The sequence below is a fragment of the Podarcis tiliguerta genome (genome assembly GCF_965153285.1).
Source record: "Podarcis tiliguerta genome assembly, chromosome: 1".
NCBI classification, from domain to species: Eukaryota; Metazoa; Chordata; class Lepidosauria; order Squamata; family Lacertidae; genus Podarcis; species Podarcis tiliguerta.
Window position 1 is genome coordinate 78,736,090 of NC_139534.1, and position 18,053 is coordinate 78,754,142.

At 41.2% G+C, this 18,053-nt stretch overlaps 1 protein-coding gene across 3 annotated transcripts in view; it reads right to left on the reverse strand.

Moving 5' to 3' along the window:
- The window catches only part of LOC310681819 (uncharacterized protein), a 42,919-nt gene extending 26,898 nt beyond the window's left edge, over positions 1-16,021 (reverse strand). For all 3 annotated transcript variants that reach the window (XM_083449774.1, XM_083449775.1, XM_083449773.1), the window contains exons 1-13: positions 15,459-16,021; positions 10,793-10,850; positions 8,964-9,107; positions 8,362-8,508; positions 7,898-7,990; positions 6,670-6,834; positions 6,243-6,428; positions 4,462-4,584; positions 3,530-3,643; positions 2,242-2,545; positions 1,490-1,599; positions 1,087-1,204; positions 265-356 (exon numbers count right to left, since the gene is read on the reverse strand). In XM_083449774.1, the coding sequence (XP_083305900.1) occupies positions 265-356; positions 1,087-1,204; positions 1,490-1,599; positions 2,242-2,545; positions 3,530-3,643; positions 4,462-4,584; positions 6,243-6,428; positions 6,670-6,834; positions 7,898-7,990; positions 8,362-8,508; positions 8,964-9,107; positions 10,793-10,837 (1,641 nt within the window). In that variant the 5' untranslated portion in view covers positions 10,838-10,850; positions 15,459-16,021. The remainder of the gene's footprint in view (positions 1-264; positions 357-1,086; positions 1,205-1,489; positions 1,600-2,241; positions 2,546-3,529; positions 3,644-4,461; positions 4,585-6,242; positions 6,429-6,669; positions 6,835-7,897; positions 7,991-8,361; positions 8,509-8,963; positions 9,108-10,792; positions 10,851-15,458) is intronic.
- Between the last annotated feature and the right edge of the window lie 2,032 nt (positions 16,022-18,053).

The following is an 18,053-nucleotide window of genomic DNA, read 5'->3' on the forward strand; positions in this document are numbered from 1 at the left end:
ACCAGCACAGAAAAGTGGAAAGACTGGCCCATTCACAGGCTATAAAATGGGTTGAAATAAAAAAACAGCAACAGGCTTTCTTTTGATGCAATAGGCAAACAAACCAATATGGTTAACATAACAATACAGAAACCTATGCTAACGATTCACCAGATTTTTGGTACACCATTTTTTAATAGTTTTCCAGTTCTCTACATTACTGTACTTCACTATTTCTACTAATAGCAATTCAACTAAATTCAGTACACCCCAACAGTAGCAGACCTGCGAAGCTGCCCTCTTCGTAACTTGTTCAAGGTCTGCTTGCAATTTTTGCTGCTGTTGTTCGTAGACTTCCAGCTTATTCAGCAATTCTTCTGTAAAGACAATTATTATTAAAGACAATTATTTACCGGGGAAAATATTTCGATGAAAAAAATTATATTCAAGCTACAATCACAGAAATAATTAGTGTAAGAATGATTTCTACAGACAAAGCAGTGTAGTATTGAAAAATATGTCCAAATAATTTCTCTGTATCCTAGTAAATAATCTCAGTACAGTCAGTGGTTGCTTTCCCTGATCCAGTGGGCCCCAGCTGGACTGCCAATCTTTTGCTGAGTAATCACAAACTGTGTTTTAACCTCCAAGCCTCCACTGCATGTGTGGCTGGCTATCTTGCTGAAGTTTCTCTGGATCAGGACCTCTCAGGTGTCTTTACATTTTTTAAAAAAGAAAATGAATAGACTGCAATTATAAATCAATATTTACTTGGATGAAAGTCTCACTTAAATAAGTGATGTTTACATGCATGAAAACATGGTTTTGATCACACAACATATAAATACCAAAGAAGAAGGAAAATTGAGCCAGGAAGCCCAACTGGTTATATCTCACACAATAAACCTGCATACCAGGCTGACAATGGTTCAAAATCCAGTTCCATATATCTTGTGGATCTTTATTTGCTTACTTGTAATGTGAATTATTGCTTGCAATTTAGTAAGTGGAGGGGGGGACTGAAGCTCTAAACACTATATTCTGACATTATCTTAAGAGACACCTGTTCAACATTATCAGAAAGACAGAAATTTTGTCACTTCTTACCATTCTGAGCTTTAAGTTCAGAAAAAGCTTGTAGTGCAGACTGCAGCTCTTCCTTTTCCTGTTCCAATTCTGAAATCCGGTCATGCAAGGCAGTTACACTCTTATTTGTTGATGTAGCCTATCCCAAAAAATGTTGATTTCTTTGTTAATTTTTCCCCAATACATAGGTATGTTTAAACAAAACCTTAAATTGAACCTCAGACTCTTCTAATAACATCTCTGCCACATCTGTATCAATCCAAAGTATCAATTTTTCTACAAACACAGTGATAAAATTAGTTTGTAGCCGAATGACCCAATAATGCACTAACTGTTCAACTAATAACCTATTTTTGTATACTTAAGGAGAAATGTATTTATTTTTCTCGACACTCTGGCACATTTGTTTTGAAGTTTTACATACATTATTACGCTCATCTTCAAGCTTTGTAATTCTGGATTTGTATAAAGCTTTCATCTTGAGGAACTTAGCTTCAGATTTGCTGGCCTCTTCTGATTTTAGTTTCACTTGAGCTTAAACAAACAAAAACCTCAGTTACTATTCAGAGTTATTGCAAAACTATCACTATAAAAATGTGGTACTGGTTTAGCAAGGATTATATAGGTTTAGCTAGGATTATTTAAGTGTCAACAATACGAGTTTTAAAACAGAAATTAATAAACCATATTCAAATGTGACATTTCAGAATTACTACGAGTTGCTTTACACTGACCAGGTTTGCACAGCCCAGTAAGATGAACTATGGCTTTGCAAAACAGCATGAACATGTGGGTTTGTTCCTGGCTACAGCTCATGGTTAGTAAGTAGAGAGTTTAACCACGAGCCCCAGTTCAGATGACACACTAAGCCAAACCTTGTCTTAGCACAGCACAGCGCAGCAGTAAAAAGCACCGGAGAGGAGCAAAGTGGCTGTGAGCTCCCATCCAGGAAACACATTTCTGCTGTCTTGCTAGGCTGTAGTTTGACTTACCATGTTGTGCATATCACTGTGATAGATTAGATACATTGCAGTACAAAGAAGCAAGCCTCAGGGCTGCATTCTTCCCCCATCCCCTGGTCTATGAAAGAGGCTACACAGGATGAGTGTGTGATCAGAAGACTTAGTATGAATTCAATGCATTGAGCAAGTCATTATAAGAGCTACTATAGTTTACCTTCTAGGTTCGCCAATGTTTGTTTCATTGCAACATCTAAATTACTTTTGTCACCGGAACTTAATTGTTCCAATTGCTTCTGAAGCTGAATCAGGGTTTGGTCTTTCTCCTGCAGTTCTGTTTCATGCTTCTCTCGGATCTCCTGCATGTCAGCATCATATTTCTCTCTGACTTTTCGCAGTTCAGTCTCATGTTTCTCCATCATGTCTCTTAGCTGGGCTCGCATTATATGCTTTTCAGCATCTAGTTTGGACTGAAGGTTGTTTTTCTCTAACTGAAGGTGATTCAGGTATTCATTAATTTCCTGGATTAAAAAACAATAATATTTTAAACAGAAACACAATTCCCTTTTTATAATTTGGAAAATGCATTTATTGTGCATACATACACACTTTTGTGTGTATCTCAAATATGTCTAATACTACATCTGCCATAAAAGTACCCAGATCCTATTTTCTGAAGTAGAAGCAGCATTTAGAGATGCCACCACACTTCATTTTAGCAGGCATTCAGACCCTAATTCCAGCTGCTGACTGATGTGGAATCCTTTCTTGAATGGAAGGCCCTGGTCCCTCTGCAGCATGTTCCAGTCCACAAATAACTAGAAACTCCCAGTGCAGGAAGCCCCATGTCCACAGGCCACATGCTTCTAATTTGGAGAGGAGATACCACCTTCCATTCACTGTATCAGAGGCCTGAGATAATGCACAAACTCTGCAAATGCCTGGAATGGATTGTGGATTTCACCACAGATTGTACAACCTGCACAGAAGTTTCCTTGAAGAGAGGATCAAATTGAATCTGCTGTCTGCAAAAATGTTCAGGAAGAAACAGCAAGCAACTCACATGAGACTAAGCGGCTCTTCCAAGCATTTTATCAGATATAGAATTACTTGACTATTAGCTTAGGGGTTTTTTCCTTTCTTTTCAGAATTATCTCAACACTCAAGCAGGAACCATATCCAATGTGAAATAATGAAAATAATGAAAAAGTATAACCACTGCATTTTTCTTTGGCAAAGGTGATTTTTAAATTATGTGTTGTCTCTTCCTTATGATTTTTTTCTTGTTTATAACATTTATTTATTTATGTTCAACTTCTATGTTGTTTATCACCCAACAGGTCTCCCAAGTATAATCACTACTACTACTACTACTACTACTACGTCTACTACAGATACCCATGAATACAGTCAAATGCATGCAAATACTATATTTTCTATTAGCCTAAATAAGGTTGGAAACCAAATTGCTTGTAACTTTTCAATCCTTGTCCCCTGTTCCTTACTTTTAGCTGCTGGTCTTTTCCATCCAGTTCTTTTTGCAACATGAATATCACCTGTGTCCTTCCTTGCATAACTTCTTCCTTTTCATGTAGCTTCTGTTTCAAGGCTTTCAGTAGCTGTCGCGGATGAAAGGATTTTATTTTACGGAAAGGAAGAAAAGAGAGTTTCTCAATAACTGTCTACTTGCATCCCTGCCAACTCTATCCACTTAATAAAACTAAATTTCACTTTTGTAGGCTGTATGCAGTTATAAAGGTAAAGGTAAAGGGACTCCTGACCATTAGGTCCAGTCGTGACCGACTCTGGGGTTGCGGTGCTCATCTCGCTTTATTGGCCGAGGGAGCCGGCGTACAGCTTCCGGGTCATGTGGCCATATGCAGTTATAGGAGTCATCTATTTCAGAAGTATTAACTATAAACACCAACAGTTCTTGAGGGTATCAAAGGCGGGGAAACTCAATCCCTAGAACTATGAAAAGGTATCTCTACATTTCCCACCAAGTCCTCTACAATTCTCCCTACACCACTATCAATTTTGTTTCACTTTGCTACAACTCTGTTTATAGGACAACAAGTAACAGCAGTGGAGTTTTAAACAAACAAAACAAGTTATTGGTACCTACAGTGAGGTCTTAGTGACTGCAGGGGAAATATCAGAGAATGTCCCAAGACAGAGCTCATAACTCAAAACTGAAAGCTGGTTAGAAAGGACGGGAAAAGAAAACATAAGATGAAAGGAGGCATATATTGGACTGGTTTTGCTTGCCTAAATAAGAGAAATGGGGTGTGTTCTTGTGCTCTGCACTCTGGAGAGAGAAATGACTCCATGGCTGTTGATTTAACTGAGAGGTTATGCACATCCATTAGTGTACTGACTATAGGTACAAACTGACACATAGATTACAGGCTGTTGACTAAAGTACCCTTTCACCTACCTGTTCTAGATCAGCACTAGCATCTGATTTGGCAGCCAGCTTAAAGAGTTCCTGCTCATGTTTCTGGGCCACTCCCATGAGCTCTTTTTCCTTTTCCAAGATCATATTCTGAAACACGTGGATCTTAAAAGCAGAACAAAAAAGTTTCTATAAAACTGATCTACAGTGGTACCTTGGTTCCTGAACTCAATGCGTTCTGGAAGTCCATTTGACTTCCAAAACGTTCGCAAACCAAGGCCCGGGAAACAATGCCGGCAGCTGAAATGGACATTCAGCTTCCCAAAAACGTTTGCAAACCAGAACACTCACTTCTGGGTTTGCGGCGTTCAGGAGCCAAGCCGTTCAGGAACAAAGGTACCACCGTATACATAACAACATCATTAAAGCTTGAATTTTCAACTTTATCATTAGGTGTGTACTAATATTCCCTTAAAATTTGAACAATTTTGGATTAAAACAAGTTAGCTCAGGAAACTCCTTGAAGTCCTACCTTAAAGAACAACATATAGATTATTTGTGCTGTAGGAACTGAGAACAACGGCACAAATATTGTGCAAAAAACCATCACTCTGTGTCTAAAAAGGGGCTTTTCAGAATCCCACATTCGTATCATTTAACATCAAAAATATTCTTGATTGGTTCACTGACCAAGTTTCTTCAAGGCTCCTTCAGCATTTCCTTTTCTTTTTCATTAAGAAACTTTAGAATACAAAACAATAAATAGCGAACAGCTCAACAACAAAATGACATCACTTTTTTAAAGTTACAAATTCAACAGAAGATCCTTTCCCATTTTCCGGCACTAAGAACTTAGAAATTATAGTGCTAATGATACCAGTCTATATGTCTATACGTCAACACCAATCTTCAGAATGTGAATTAGTGACTTTGCCCACTATTGGTCTTTCCAAATTTAAATGAATTTTAAAGGGGCAGTCTATTTTTCATAGTGTAAAAAATTAACTCATTCCACATAGCAAAATATTATTCTGGATTCGTTATACTTTTGAACCTACATATCTCACAGGTAAAGCTTCTTGGATACAGCTGCCTTCCAAACATTGCTACAGCATCAGGGTATCTCCAGCCAGCACACCTCATTAGGCCCAGCAGGGTTCCTACTTTGGCCCCCAAAGCCATTTTCACCAACCCATTCCAACCTGCACTACATTTGATAGCATTGTGTCAGCAATGTGAGCAAGTAAAGAAGGGGCCACCAGGGAACAATCAGGAACTTCAAGTGTGCTCCTGATTCTTCCTTGACAAGCAGGCCTCCCCTCAGTACAGATCAGCTGACTGGTGCTGACAGGGAGTCCCACAGGGATCAACTGCTCTAGGAAGTCCCCCATCAGTAATTCACTAGTGCAGCCTTTGCAGTCCTCAGCGCCGATAAGCTTATGGACACCTAAAACCCCTCTGAAGTCTGTTTACAATTGTTTTGTATTTATCAAGTGATTGACAGGTGGGCAACCCAGCCCACCTGTCAAAAATAGGCCCATAGGGAGTGAGAGGAGGAAGGATCTGGTGGATCCTGTTTCCATACCCTTGCCTGACTGTATCAACAATCCATGGACAATGCTATAGAAGTCTTCTAATTTTGTGTAATTACAGTTCTAGCCACAGCCAGCAGAAAGCATGCAAGCTTTTTTTGTGACACATGTGTGTTGTCTGCTTCAAACACAGAAAGCAGTATATGAAAATTTTGCAATACTTTGCCCTATAATCAGGAGCCAAATCCCAAACATCGAAGAATTAATTGTTTTTGCCAAAGGCAAGCTTACATTTTGTGTATACATTGCTTCTCTTTCCTGGAAATGCTCCCTCTCTTTAATCTGAATGCTTTTAAGGTTTTCATTTTCTTCCAGAAGGCAGCTGCATCTTTGTTCATTGTCTTCAACTTTCTTGATAAGGTTCTGAACCAGAAGTTGCATACTCTGCAATGAAGCCTCCTTTGTGGATAGTTGGTTCTTTGAAGTTCACAAGAAATGACAGTTAGAGGACTAGGATGAGAATCATCCAGATCAGATTAACAACATGGACAAACAAGTATTTATAAGTAGCAGCAATTACTTTATACTTGTAGCAATTGGATGTTTATACTTTCGTGAATAATGCTCAGCATACTGAGAAGTTGCTGCATCAGCAGAGGAACACCCTAGGTAATGGGAAAGATGGCACTTTTTATATAGGTTCACAGCTTAAATATACCTTTAATTCACTGTTTTGGATTAGTACTTCTTTGGCATCAGTTGATCCACAGGCTAGCTGTAAATCAATTATGAAGGCTTCTTTTTCCATTAATTTTTTTTGCTTCTCAGCAAGCATAGCATCCATTTCAGCACCACGCTGGTGTGCAGCATCCAACTCATCAATCTAGAAACAATCAGAAATGTTGTTGTTGGTCACACTAGATATCTACCCACTAAAATCAGCTTCATTTATCTTCTTTGTTTTCCATTACTTTCTCTCCTCTAAGTATCATTCCCTGTTTTCAGCTTTCCCCACCCACAAAATACTCAATAGCTAGGTTGGCCAAAATGGGCAAATTTGTTTCTTTCATTTCTGTGTGGTACTGGAATGTTACTAACAAGGATTTCTGCTACTGGTATTACCGTATTTTTTGTCCCATAGGACGCTCCATCCCATAGGACGCACCTAATTTTTTTTTTTGGGGGGGGGGGAATAAAGGAAAAAATTATTTCCTTTATTTCTCCCCCAAAACCAGGTCTTGGAACAGCGGGATGGCGGCGCTGCGCCTCCCCGCTGTCCCCTGAGCTTGTGGGGCTGGCCAATGTCTGCCCGAAGCGCAGGGCGCTCTGCTTCAGCGCACCCCGCGCTCTGTGCAGCAGGCTGCTATCCGCAGCGTGGGGAGCCCGGCGGGAACTCCCGCGGGCTCCCCACGCTTGCTGATAGCTTCCTGAAGCTTCAGCGAAAGCCTGTATTCGCCCCATAGGACTCACACAGATTTCCCCATCATTTTTGGAGGGGAAAAAGTGTGTCCTATAGGGCGAAAAATATGGTACTTCAAAAACACCAACATCATCAATACTGATTCCACAGCTGGTAACATTGTGGGTTGAATGGGCAGAGAATTATAGAATCGTAAGAGTTGAAAGGGACTCTGAGGATCATCTGGTCCAAACCCTTGCTCTCAACTGGAAGCCTGATACGGATGACTACTGAAAAATCCACTCCTTCTCTGGAATTTAAATATTATCAACTTCAGGAATTCTTAATATTTTAGAGCCAATAAACATACTACAAGCCAGTTTGAATGAATATGGGCTAGCTTCACACAACTGCCCTGCGATCCTCAAATAAACACTGGTACAGTATAGAAATCTAACTTAAAAAATAAAAATAGCTGCTCATTTTTTAGACATAATGCAAACACCCTAAATAAACAAAATCATTACAACCTTGAACAAACCACTACCTTTTTCTGTAGCTCTTCATTTTTTTGGGCATTCTTTGTTTCTAGTTCCTCAACTTTCTTTTTAAGTACCAAGATTTTTCCACGACTTGCAGCCTCAAATAAAAGAAAAGGAGAATTATTTGGGCTATTATAGGAGGACTATTTTTCCCCATTAGACATAATACATACACACTTATTAGGGAATAATTCTAGGCATGTCTATTCAGAAGTAAGTCTTACTGAATTCAGTGGGACTTACTCCTGGGAAAATGGGGTTAGGATTGTAGCCTTAGTCTAACTGAACACAATGGGACTAACTTTTGAGTGAGCATGGATAGGATTGCACAGTTAAAACTTGGATCATAACCAGTAACATGTACACACAGCTAGAGCTTTGCTTGCTGTTTTCATGAGAGATCAATGAGAGATCAAACCAAGACATTACCAATGCCTATTTGATTTTTTTTTTTAAGGATAGAACTCACTCTCTTTTGCTCAGAATTTCCTTCTTGGGTTTCATCTCCTGATAATTGATTTTTGAGTTCCTCTAATTGTGCCGTTAAGGATGTTACTTTCGCTTTGTTCTGCAGCTTTAATTTGGAAATCTTGGCTTCAGAAGCTTCTTTTTGTGCCTGAAGATTATTAACAGTTTATTTTTTTAAACAAAATGCAATCTGCCCAAACAAATAACTTACAAGCATTAGAGAGAGATCTACATATATGAAAATAACAAAATACAAAGCCAATTTTTCCACTGAAAGAACAGCAGAACCAGGTGGCTTTAGGCCTGAAGTGGAGTTATACATTACAGTTACCATTAGCAATTTGGAGTGGATAATCTTAACCCTGGGTTTATTAACAGCATCTGTTCATACTTGGAATACATTTGCATTTTGAGTGACAAACAAGTCTGGCAAGTTATCAAAACTTAAACTAGATGGAAACTGTACCTGCTAATTAACATCACTGTTGAGACACCATTTTGAAATGCAACTTTTAGCTAATATTTAGAGCAACTTGCTCGTGAGACAACTAAGTTCATTTTCATTTCTATATAATAAACAAACTTTATGTACAAATACAATACCTTTAATTGTTGTTCTTTAAGGCATAACTCTTTATCCTTGTCCCTGACAAGTTCTTTGAGTTGTGCTACCAGCTGTTCATTTTGGACCAGTTGTTCTGTCAAATCTGTCACAGACATGCTTGCTGCTTGAAATGGGCCATGAGCCTAAAGATAGAGGAGATAAGTTTGCAACAACAAAATGATGCAGGCAAGACAATTTCAATACATTAATTAAATGTAATATTTCCCATATTTCGGTATAAGAAGAGAGATACAGAATAACTCTTAAATAATTTAAAGCTAATTGCCATACCTGCTATTTACTGAAGGAGAACACTTGAAGCACACACTGAAATTCCCTGCAGCAAGAACTGCACCATTCACTTCAATGGAGAAAGAATGCCTTTCTGGAGGCAGAGCTTCCCTTCCACAGAAGCAAAAGGCAATGAAACAGTTTTTAGAATTGTTCACTATTCTTCTACCCAGACCAGGAATGGGGAACCTCCAACCAGTGGGGTGAATGTAACCCTCTAGACCTCTCTATAAGGCCCTTGGAGCTATCCCCAGGCCTTAATGCTTTTGATCCTGTTCCATGCATTCCTTGAGTGCCTTGGGCTGTCTGGAATGTGTAACTGAAATGTGATGGTGCCTTTTGCTTGCCTGGATGGAGATAAAATTGGGATTAAAAAACCCTGGCTTTAGTGTGGCTGGAATGTAGCCCACAGTATAAAAGTAAGAGCGACATATGTTCAACATCTTGGTACTAACACTTAAGGCCCTATACATCCCAAGATCAACTTACTTCAGAGCCTCGGAGACTTTTTTATTGGTTACGTATGCAGTTGATCACTACATTCTGCACTACAGTTTCTCTTTAAGTTCCAAAAGTAGTTGATGCCCACCCTAGAACAACTTGGCACAGGGCTGTCCATGTGGCTGCCCCTGTTCAGATGACTGGCATTCCTGCCAAGACACTGCAGGCATCCACTATCTATACTGTTTGAAAACAACTGAATACTTTATTTATTTATTTTACAAGCTTTTACAGCTGGATGAAAAGGTCTCTGCCAAAGAAGTTCATGTTATACTGTTTTAAAATCTATCTTAAGGAGGGTTTTTGTATTGTTTTCTAAATTATTTTTAATTGTTTTATTCTATGTTTGTAAATGGCCCTGATGCACATGTAGAAAGGGATTCATAAATGAATGAATGTTGCTCCACCCATCCCCCCCAAAAAGCCTGCAACTCTGGACTCTTGGACTGAAGTATCCCCACCCATGACCTAGATTCAACTTGCAATCATATGCATACATACTTGAAAGTAAGCTCATTAACTCCATGGAGCTCATCTCTAAGCAGACATGTAAAGGATTGCACTGTCAATGTATTAAAACAGAAGTCTTGGTATTTTGTACAATTTACCGTATCTTGAGGCAATTTGAGTCTTGAAAACAAAGAATGTGCTGGGTTGCCCTTACTTTGTTTTATTAAAGCTGAAAGCACAGCATTCAGTTGTTTGAACCCAGTCCCTACACCCAAACAGCCAGTCAACTGGATTTCAGCTTCCTTTAAAGATAAACCAAACATGAATGGAAGCCTACCCCCCCCCCCCACGTCTAACCCTGCCCCTGCTTGGAAAGAGTGAGTTTTTAAAAACTAAAATATGCAAACGAAAGTAGCCCAATGCAGCTTCAATGCTGAATACTAAATAAATATTTAACATTTGATACTAAAGAATCTACAATAATCAGTACAAAGGTTCCTTGTAAAGGTGTTTAGAATAAATGTATCATCAAGTACGGTGTATAAAATTCAAAGTTAAGTCGATTTTTTTTCTTCAAAGTACTTACTCCAGATTTAGTAGCTGAAATATCACCGCTGCCCCATTTCAGCATAGTTTTAAAATAGCTATAGAAAAGCAAAGAGAAATTAGTTTACATCAGTAATTTCAGTGCCAACTATTATCTTCAGCTAAGTTCTAGGTGTACAAATCTGTATACAGCTTCAGACCATATATATAACCTCACGCCAACTGATCACTGAGGTATACAGGAAAGGATCCTCCTGGTGATACCATCTTATCAGAAAATTTGTTGCATACAATATAGGAATCAGACCTTTAGGCTGGAGGCACCTTCTTATTGGAACTTCCACCTTTCTTTTTGGCAGTTATTGAGGACTTCATTTTCAACAAGACTTTTAAGTGGGTACATTGATCCCATTCTGTACCTGCTGTTCCCCCTGCAATCCTATATCTGCAGCTGCTTTTCTGTCACATGGGTTTCTGGACACATGTTTCCTGAGTTGCAAGGGAAAGTAACCCAGGTTGCTGTTAAAAATAGGCTGGAGCAGGAAGAATAAAGTGTCCGCCTTCTGCCCTCAATGTGGGCTACTATTATTCACTACTATTTGTTCACTGCTTTTTATTTGCCTGACTTTGAAGGAAACAGTTCCACCTGTCCTAAAATGCTAGCAATCTTCACATTATCAAAACTCTCTCTCTCTCTCCTCAACTATATACAGACATTCATAATTAGAGTGATCAGGGTGCAGCATATTCAAAGTCAGGAGAAACTAGTTCTGCTAGTTTCCAGCAGAAGTTGACTGTTGATTGGATTCAGAGAAAAACTTGCAGGAAGGAACTGATTTTCGCCCTCCAGAAGCACCCCTCAACCTCTGTTAGGGGTCAGAGGACATAAGGTGGGCTATGGTGTGAAGGGTTGTGCAGGCTGCTGGGAAAAGAGGGAGTGCATATAACTACTGACTGACTAGCACTTCCACCATCAGAGCTGTTTAAAATCGTCACAAAACTTGTACGGTGCTTTAAAAGTTTTAAAAGAAGGACAGCCCCACATGACGCATAGCAGAATAGCCAAAAAAGCAGTGGAAATCAGCACCTGATTTGGAAATAAATATGTGTGTTGTCTAAGAAGGCAAAGAGATGCCTCATAAAGAAGAAAAAAACTGCACTGACTCCTGTTTATACATGTCTGTACACACCCTTATGCCTAGACTCTTGATACAATTACATGGAATTAAGTCCCATTGATTTCAGTGGGGCTTGATTTCTCACAATGGCCATAATCTGAGGCCTATTAAACTTGTATATAGGCTTAGATGAGTACAGCAGCATTTTAAGCTTTCTGTTGTAAACAGCAGCTCTCCCATCTTTCATGGAATGCTGCTTCTAACAGTTTTGGAAACAGATTTTGATTTAGTACCAGGAAGCTGCTATTTAAAAGGGGAAAGATTAACACATCATAGCAGGCATAGATAGTATTACATCTAACTTTGGATCAGAGCCCATTACTTCTGCAGCTAAAACTCTCTAGTCAATCACTTGAGTTTTAGTAATTGCATAGGAATCTTAATAATGAAAGTTACTGTTCAGGACTCACAAATGTCACTAAACAAGTTTAACAGCACACCAAGGAGCTCCCTACTCACTCAGTGTAAGTGGAGTTATTTTAGCAAAACAAGTTTTACTTTTGACCAACCATCAATGGTGTTTTAGCATGATTAAAACACCCAAAGGCTTGGGACAGGCAACTGCTTCTTTAAAAGCAATACTGGAATTACTAATACTCAATGATATCAAAATTGTACCATAAAGGCTTTTATTTTTAAAAGTGTATGTGCTGTGCTAACCTATGGAAAAAGTTTTTTTGTGCCCCAGGTTTCATGAGTGGTTGAAGCAGCTTCCAGTGCATACACTGTTTTGAACCACTGGTGAAGCTAAGGGAAGAGAAAATAACCTTCTTCGACAGTAACAACATTAAAATTACTTTATTTACACACAAAAAGTTCTCTAAGCAGCTCTCACAATAAGAATAAATCTTAAAAAGCAACATAATGAAAATTCAGTAAGATATAACACAGCAGCAAAACACCAAATAAGTGCAAAAACAAATAAAAGAAAAAGGGGAGAAGATTATAAAACAAATAAACAGAGCTGGACAGGATTATGTCTGGCACTGGAGAGACATTAAAGACAATGCCAGGCTCAGCTCTGTTTGGAAGACATTCCACAACCCTGGAACTACCACTGAAAAGGCCTGCTCATTCATACCCACCTTTAAACTTCACTTGGCAGGGAAGGATAAGAGGCATACCTCTGAACTGCTGGGAATCACCGGGGGGGGGGGGGGGAGAGTGCTGCTGCACACAGGTCCTGCTTTGGGGCTACTCAAATGCAGCAGGATTGTTCGTATGTCCTTAAGGGCCCCAGATGAAGAGGTAAGTAGCTACACGTGGGAAGAAGTTTCCAAGCTATGGAAGGTCTTACAGATCAAAAGCAGCACTTTGAATTGGGCCCAGAAATGGACTGGGAGCCAGTGAAGATAACAGAGAGTACTGGCATAATATTTGTGCAATACTCAGTTCTATTATCTATCTTGCATCTATATTCTGTACCAACTGAAATATCCAGAGTTTTTAAATGCAGCCGCACAAACAATGCACTGCAATGATCAGAATGAAAGGTTACCAGGCATAGATCACTGAAGAAAGGCTGTAAGTAGGGTCATAGCTGGCATAGCAACCTAAACTTGTAGAAGATGCTCCATGGCACAAAGAGCATTTGTCATTTTTATGTGCACATGCACCTATCCAGAAGTGCTATCCATATAGGAAATTTGAAGCAACCCAGAGCATTTTTCTTTGTCCTAAAAAGAGCACAGAATATTGAAATATTGAAATAATATATGCTTTAAAAGGTGCAAAATGCTTTATAACCTGATCAGGTTGTGAAGCATTTTGTACTTTAAAAAGTACATTTTATTTCAACATTTTGTACTCTTTTAGGACAATGAAAAATGCATTAACAGCTATAAGTTTGCTGTATTACTAATTCTTTTGATTCTATCATTACAAATAGATCCCCCAATGCTGTTGTACCTTGTGGAAAGATGCTCTGCTTGCTTTAAAGTTACTGTTGTATGAATAAAATCCGATACAATGTTATCCATAACTTTAGGAGCTGTTCTTCAAACGTACTACATATTGACAGTTTTATAAGCACAGGTTGGTTGATTGGTTGGTTGCACAACACGTTCATCCACAAATGAAAAGGGCACGCTAGAAGCTGGTTTATATCTACAGGGGAATATTTTTACATTAAAATGCTTCCACAAAGGTAGTGAGAAGATCACTCAGAAGCCTAGGTGTGCATTACTTGAATAGAATACTGTGTTGTTTTACATGTGCTCTTGCAGAATACTTCCAAATGGGTGTATATGGATAAAATTCCACATCCAGACTTGAACACTTACGCATTCTTCATTAAATTATCTTTCCATTGATATATAATTTTATGGTATTACTCCAAAAAAGTGGTGTGATGAGCCATCATTGCCAAAAGAAGATGACACCTGATTGGCTCTCTAAACCATGGGTAGGCAAACAAAGGCCCGGGGGCCAGATCCAGCCCAATCACCTTCTAAATCCAGCCCGTGGGCGGTCCGGGAATCAGCATGTTTTTACATGAGTAGAATGTGTGCTTTTATTTAAAATGCATCTCTGGGTTATTTGTGGGGCATAGGAATTCGTTCATGTCCCCCCCCCCCAAAAAAAATAGTCCCCCCCCCCCAGGTCTGTGGGACAGTGGACTGGTCCCCTGCTGAAAAAGTTTGCTGACCCCTGCTCTAAACACTCCTTTTTCTGGTTATATGGCTATAACTTTTGATAGAATACAGTTAACTGAACAAACCTTGTTGCATTACATTCATCATTAAATTATCTTTCCATTGATATATAATTTTATGGTATTGCTCAAAATAAAAGTGGTGTTATTAGCCATCAAATCTCGGAAATACACTTTTCCCAAAAGGTTTCCACAATTTTGGTCACTAGTGTATTTCAGCCCTGACTTGATGTCACCAACCCAATGCTTCTTCCATAGACCACATCAGGGTATAGAAAACTGACTCTCAGTCCTATATCCACTCAGAGGTCAGTCCTACTGGGTCCAACTCAAAGATAGGGAGGTTCCTATGACTCTACCTAGGAAGGCAGCAGTGGCGACAGGAACTCCCCACCCGCTGCACCCAATGAGCAGTTACCGAGAAAGGAGCAGTTCCTGGCTTCTCAGGTGAATCCCAAACACCACTAAAACAAGGAAGCAGCTCCCTAAAGAACTCAAATGACTAACCAAGCTAAGGAGACTTTCCTTTGCCCCTCCATTCCCCGAGAAACTGCTGAGCGACACAGTCGCACTTGGGGGGGGGGGGGAGTCACTCCCCCCGCCCTGGTGAATCAATCTCTCTCTAGACAAGAAATAGTCCGGTTTCGAGAAGGATCTCAAAGGACGGACGGCCGTATCTCTCGAAGGCATCCAACGGACTGGACTCCGAGACAACGGCCCTGCCTTCCTGGAGTTCCAGGTAAGAACCCCAAGGGCGAAGGGGGCGGGGCCTCCCTTCGGTTCCTTTGGGCAGGCGACCCTCGCTCTCTCTCTATCTCGCTGCAGAAGCCCGGATGTAGGGTGGGGGTGAGGGGCCGGCAGCGCCCCGAACTCACCTGAGGGAAGGAAGAGTGTCCGCCGGGAGCGAGGCGCCGCTCACCGCCGCCTCAGCGGGACCCGAGCGGGCGCAGGCCGGACCTTATAGGCCGCCGCCGCTGCTGCTCCTCTTCGTCCTCCTCCAGGTGGAGAGCCAGCCGGGAGAGTCATCCCGACACACCAGCGAAGGCCGCTGGCCGGGACCGGGTCGCTTTTCGGCGTGACGGCTGTGTTGTGCGTGCGTGCGTGCGCGAACCTGGCGTGCGTGCGCAGAGGCGTCGAGCGCAGCCAATCGGCGAGCAGGGTTTCCCAAACCCGTCCGGCCACTTTCCCCCTCCCTTGCGGTGTTGGGCCAACTCTTTCCATCCACCTGCCGGTAGGTGTCATGGCAGGCGGGGGGGAAGGCAGAAGCTTCGTATCCCGATTTTAATGCAGGTCATTTCTTCGCTTAGCATTCAGGAAACGAGAGCTAAAAGGGAGGGAGGAAAGGGTGGAGAGCGTCGTGAGCTGAGTCTTCTGCTCCCCACCTGTAATTCGAGGCATGGGTCGAGCATGGGGTTGGGGTGGGGGGTGGAGAAAGCGCTGCTCAGAGGATCTCGAAATGCACGTGCGTTTTCGAAAAAGAGGACTATGCTCTTTAATAAGTTACTTTGTTGGCTACAGCAGTGTATGGGGTGGTGCTGGCTGCGAGGCTTTGCGGATCTTTTATTAAGAAAATAGGTTTGGTTGGTTCCTCAGTTTCTCATATATTCAGCCTATACTTTTTACCATTCTAAGGCCATGTTCAAATTTGTTCTTTCAACAAATATGGTACTACACAGTGCTCATTTTTTCTTTTTAAAAAAATGGTTAGCAGTACTCTCATTTTGGGGACGCGGGTGGCACTGTGGGTTAAACCACTGAGCCTAGGACTTGCCGATCAGAAGGCCGGCGGTTCAAATCCCCGCAACGGGGGGAGCTCCTATTGCTCGGCCCCTGCTCCTGCCAACCTAGCAGTTCGAAAGCACGTTAAAGTGCAAGTAGATAAATAGGTACCGCTCCGGCGGGAAGGTAAACGGCAATTCTGTGTGCTGCTCTGATTTGTCAGAAGCGGCTTAGTCATGCTGGCCATATGACCCAGAAGCGGTCTCTGGACAAACACCGGCTCCCTCGGCCTATAGAGTGAGATGAGCTCCGCAACCCCAGAGTCGGTCACGACTGGACCTAATGGTCAGGAGTCCCTTTACCTTTACTCTCATTTTGACTCAAGAAAACCACCATTTTATAGTTTGCATCGGGAAAAATAAATACACTAAATGGACAAAAGTACATACAAAGATTCACAATATGTTTAGGGATATGCATACCCCTGTGTACCCACCCCCCAAAGCAATACCCAACTCTCTTCTGTTTAGGTCGCCTTTTCTTTCCTTTCCATGGATTCTAGAACCACCACTAGAGGTCCTCTCTCACTCATTCATGTGTAGCCCAGGAAAAGCTCATGATTTCAAAACACTCAGTAATATAAACACTTGTCATTTTCAACCCCTCTCCTCCTCCCTCCCCAAAGGTCCCTTGCCTCTCCCGCCCTGATCTCGCCACTGTGATCCATGCAACGGTCACCTCCAGGCTTGATTATTGTAACTCGCTCTACGTGGGGCTGCCCTTGAAACTGACCCAGAAACTCCAGCAGGTGCAGAATGCCGCGGCAAGACTCCTTACGGGGTCCTCACCGCGGGATCACATTCATCCAGTGCTATACCAGCTGCACTGGCTCCCAGTGGAGTACAGGATCAGGTTTAAGGTGCTGATTTTAACCTTTAAAGCCCTATACAGCCTAGGACCCTCGTACCTACGGGACCGCCTCTCCTGGTACTCCCCACGGAGGACCTTTACGGCCTACAAATAATAACGCCTTGGAGATCCCGGGGCTCAGAGAGATTAGGCTGGCCTCGACCAGGGCCAGGCCTTTTTGGCCTTGGCCCCGGCCTGGTGGAACGTTCTGCCACAAGAGATCAGGACATCTTTCCGTAGGGCCTGCAAGATAGAGTTGTTCCACCAGGCCTTTGGTCAGGGCTCAGCCTGACTGCCATTTTCTTTTTGTATAAGAACTAATATGAAAGAGGCCTCCCAGCATTCTCACATGCCCATATAAGATCAACGTAAACAGTTGGGCCAATGAGCACTTACTGTTCCCAACCCTAACCCTGCGGAAAGCCATCTAATTAGACTTTAATTTGATTTTGAACTGGTTTTAAGAGGTAATTTAATTCTTGTTTGATTTTATACTAATGTTATATATTTGATATTAGCCACCCTGAGCCCGACTTTGGCCGGGGAGGGCGGGATATAAATAAAAGTTTCTTATATATTATTATTATCATTTAAACTTGCAGCTTCTTTTCACACTTCCAGGCATCCTGTTTATTGAGTATTCATCCTGACTTTTGCAGGGAGACCAGGCAACATTGTCAATATAATATGCATTTGTTTGTGGGGAGATTAGGTGAAGTTTTAGCAAAGTAAGTATTATCCCATACTTTCTAGTGCATTTTTCTGTCACATTCCTTGTTGCAAAAAGTCCAGTCTTTTAAGGAAGCAGGTTTGCTGTGAAAGGCCTCCCAGACAACGATAAT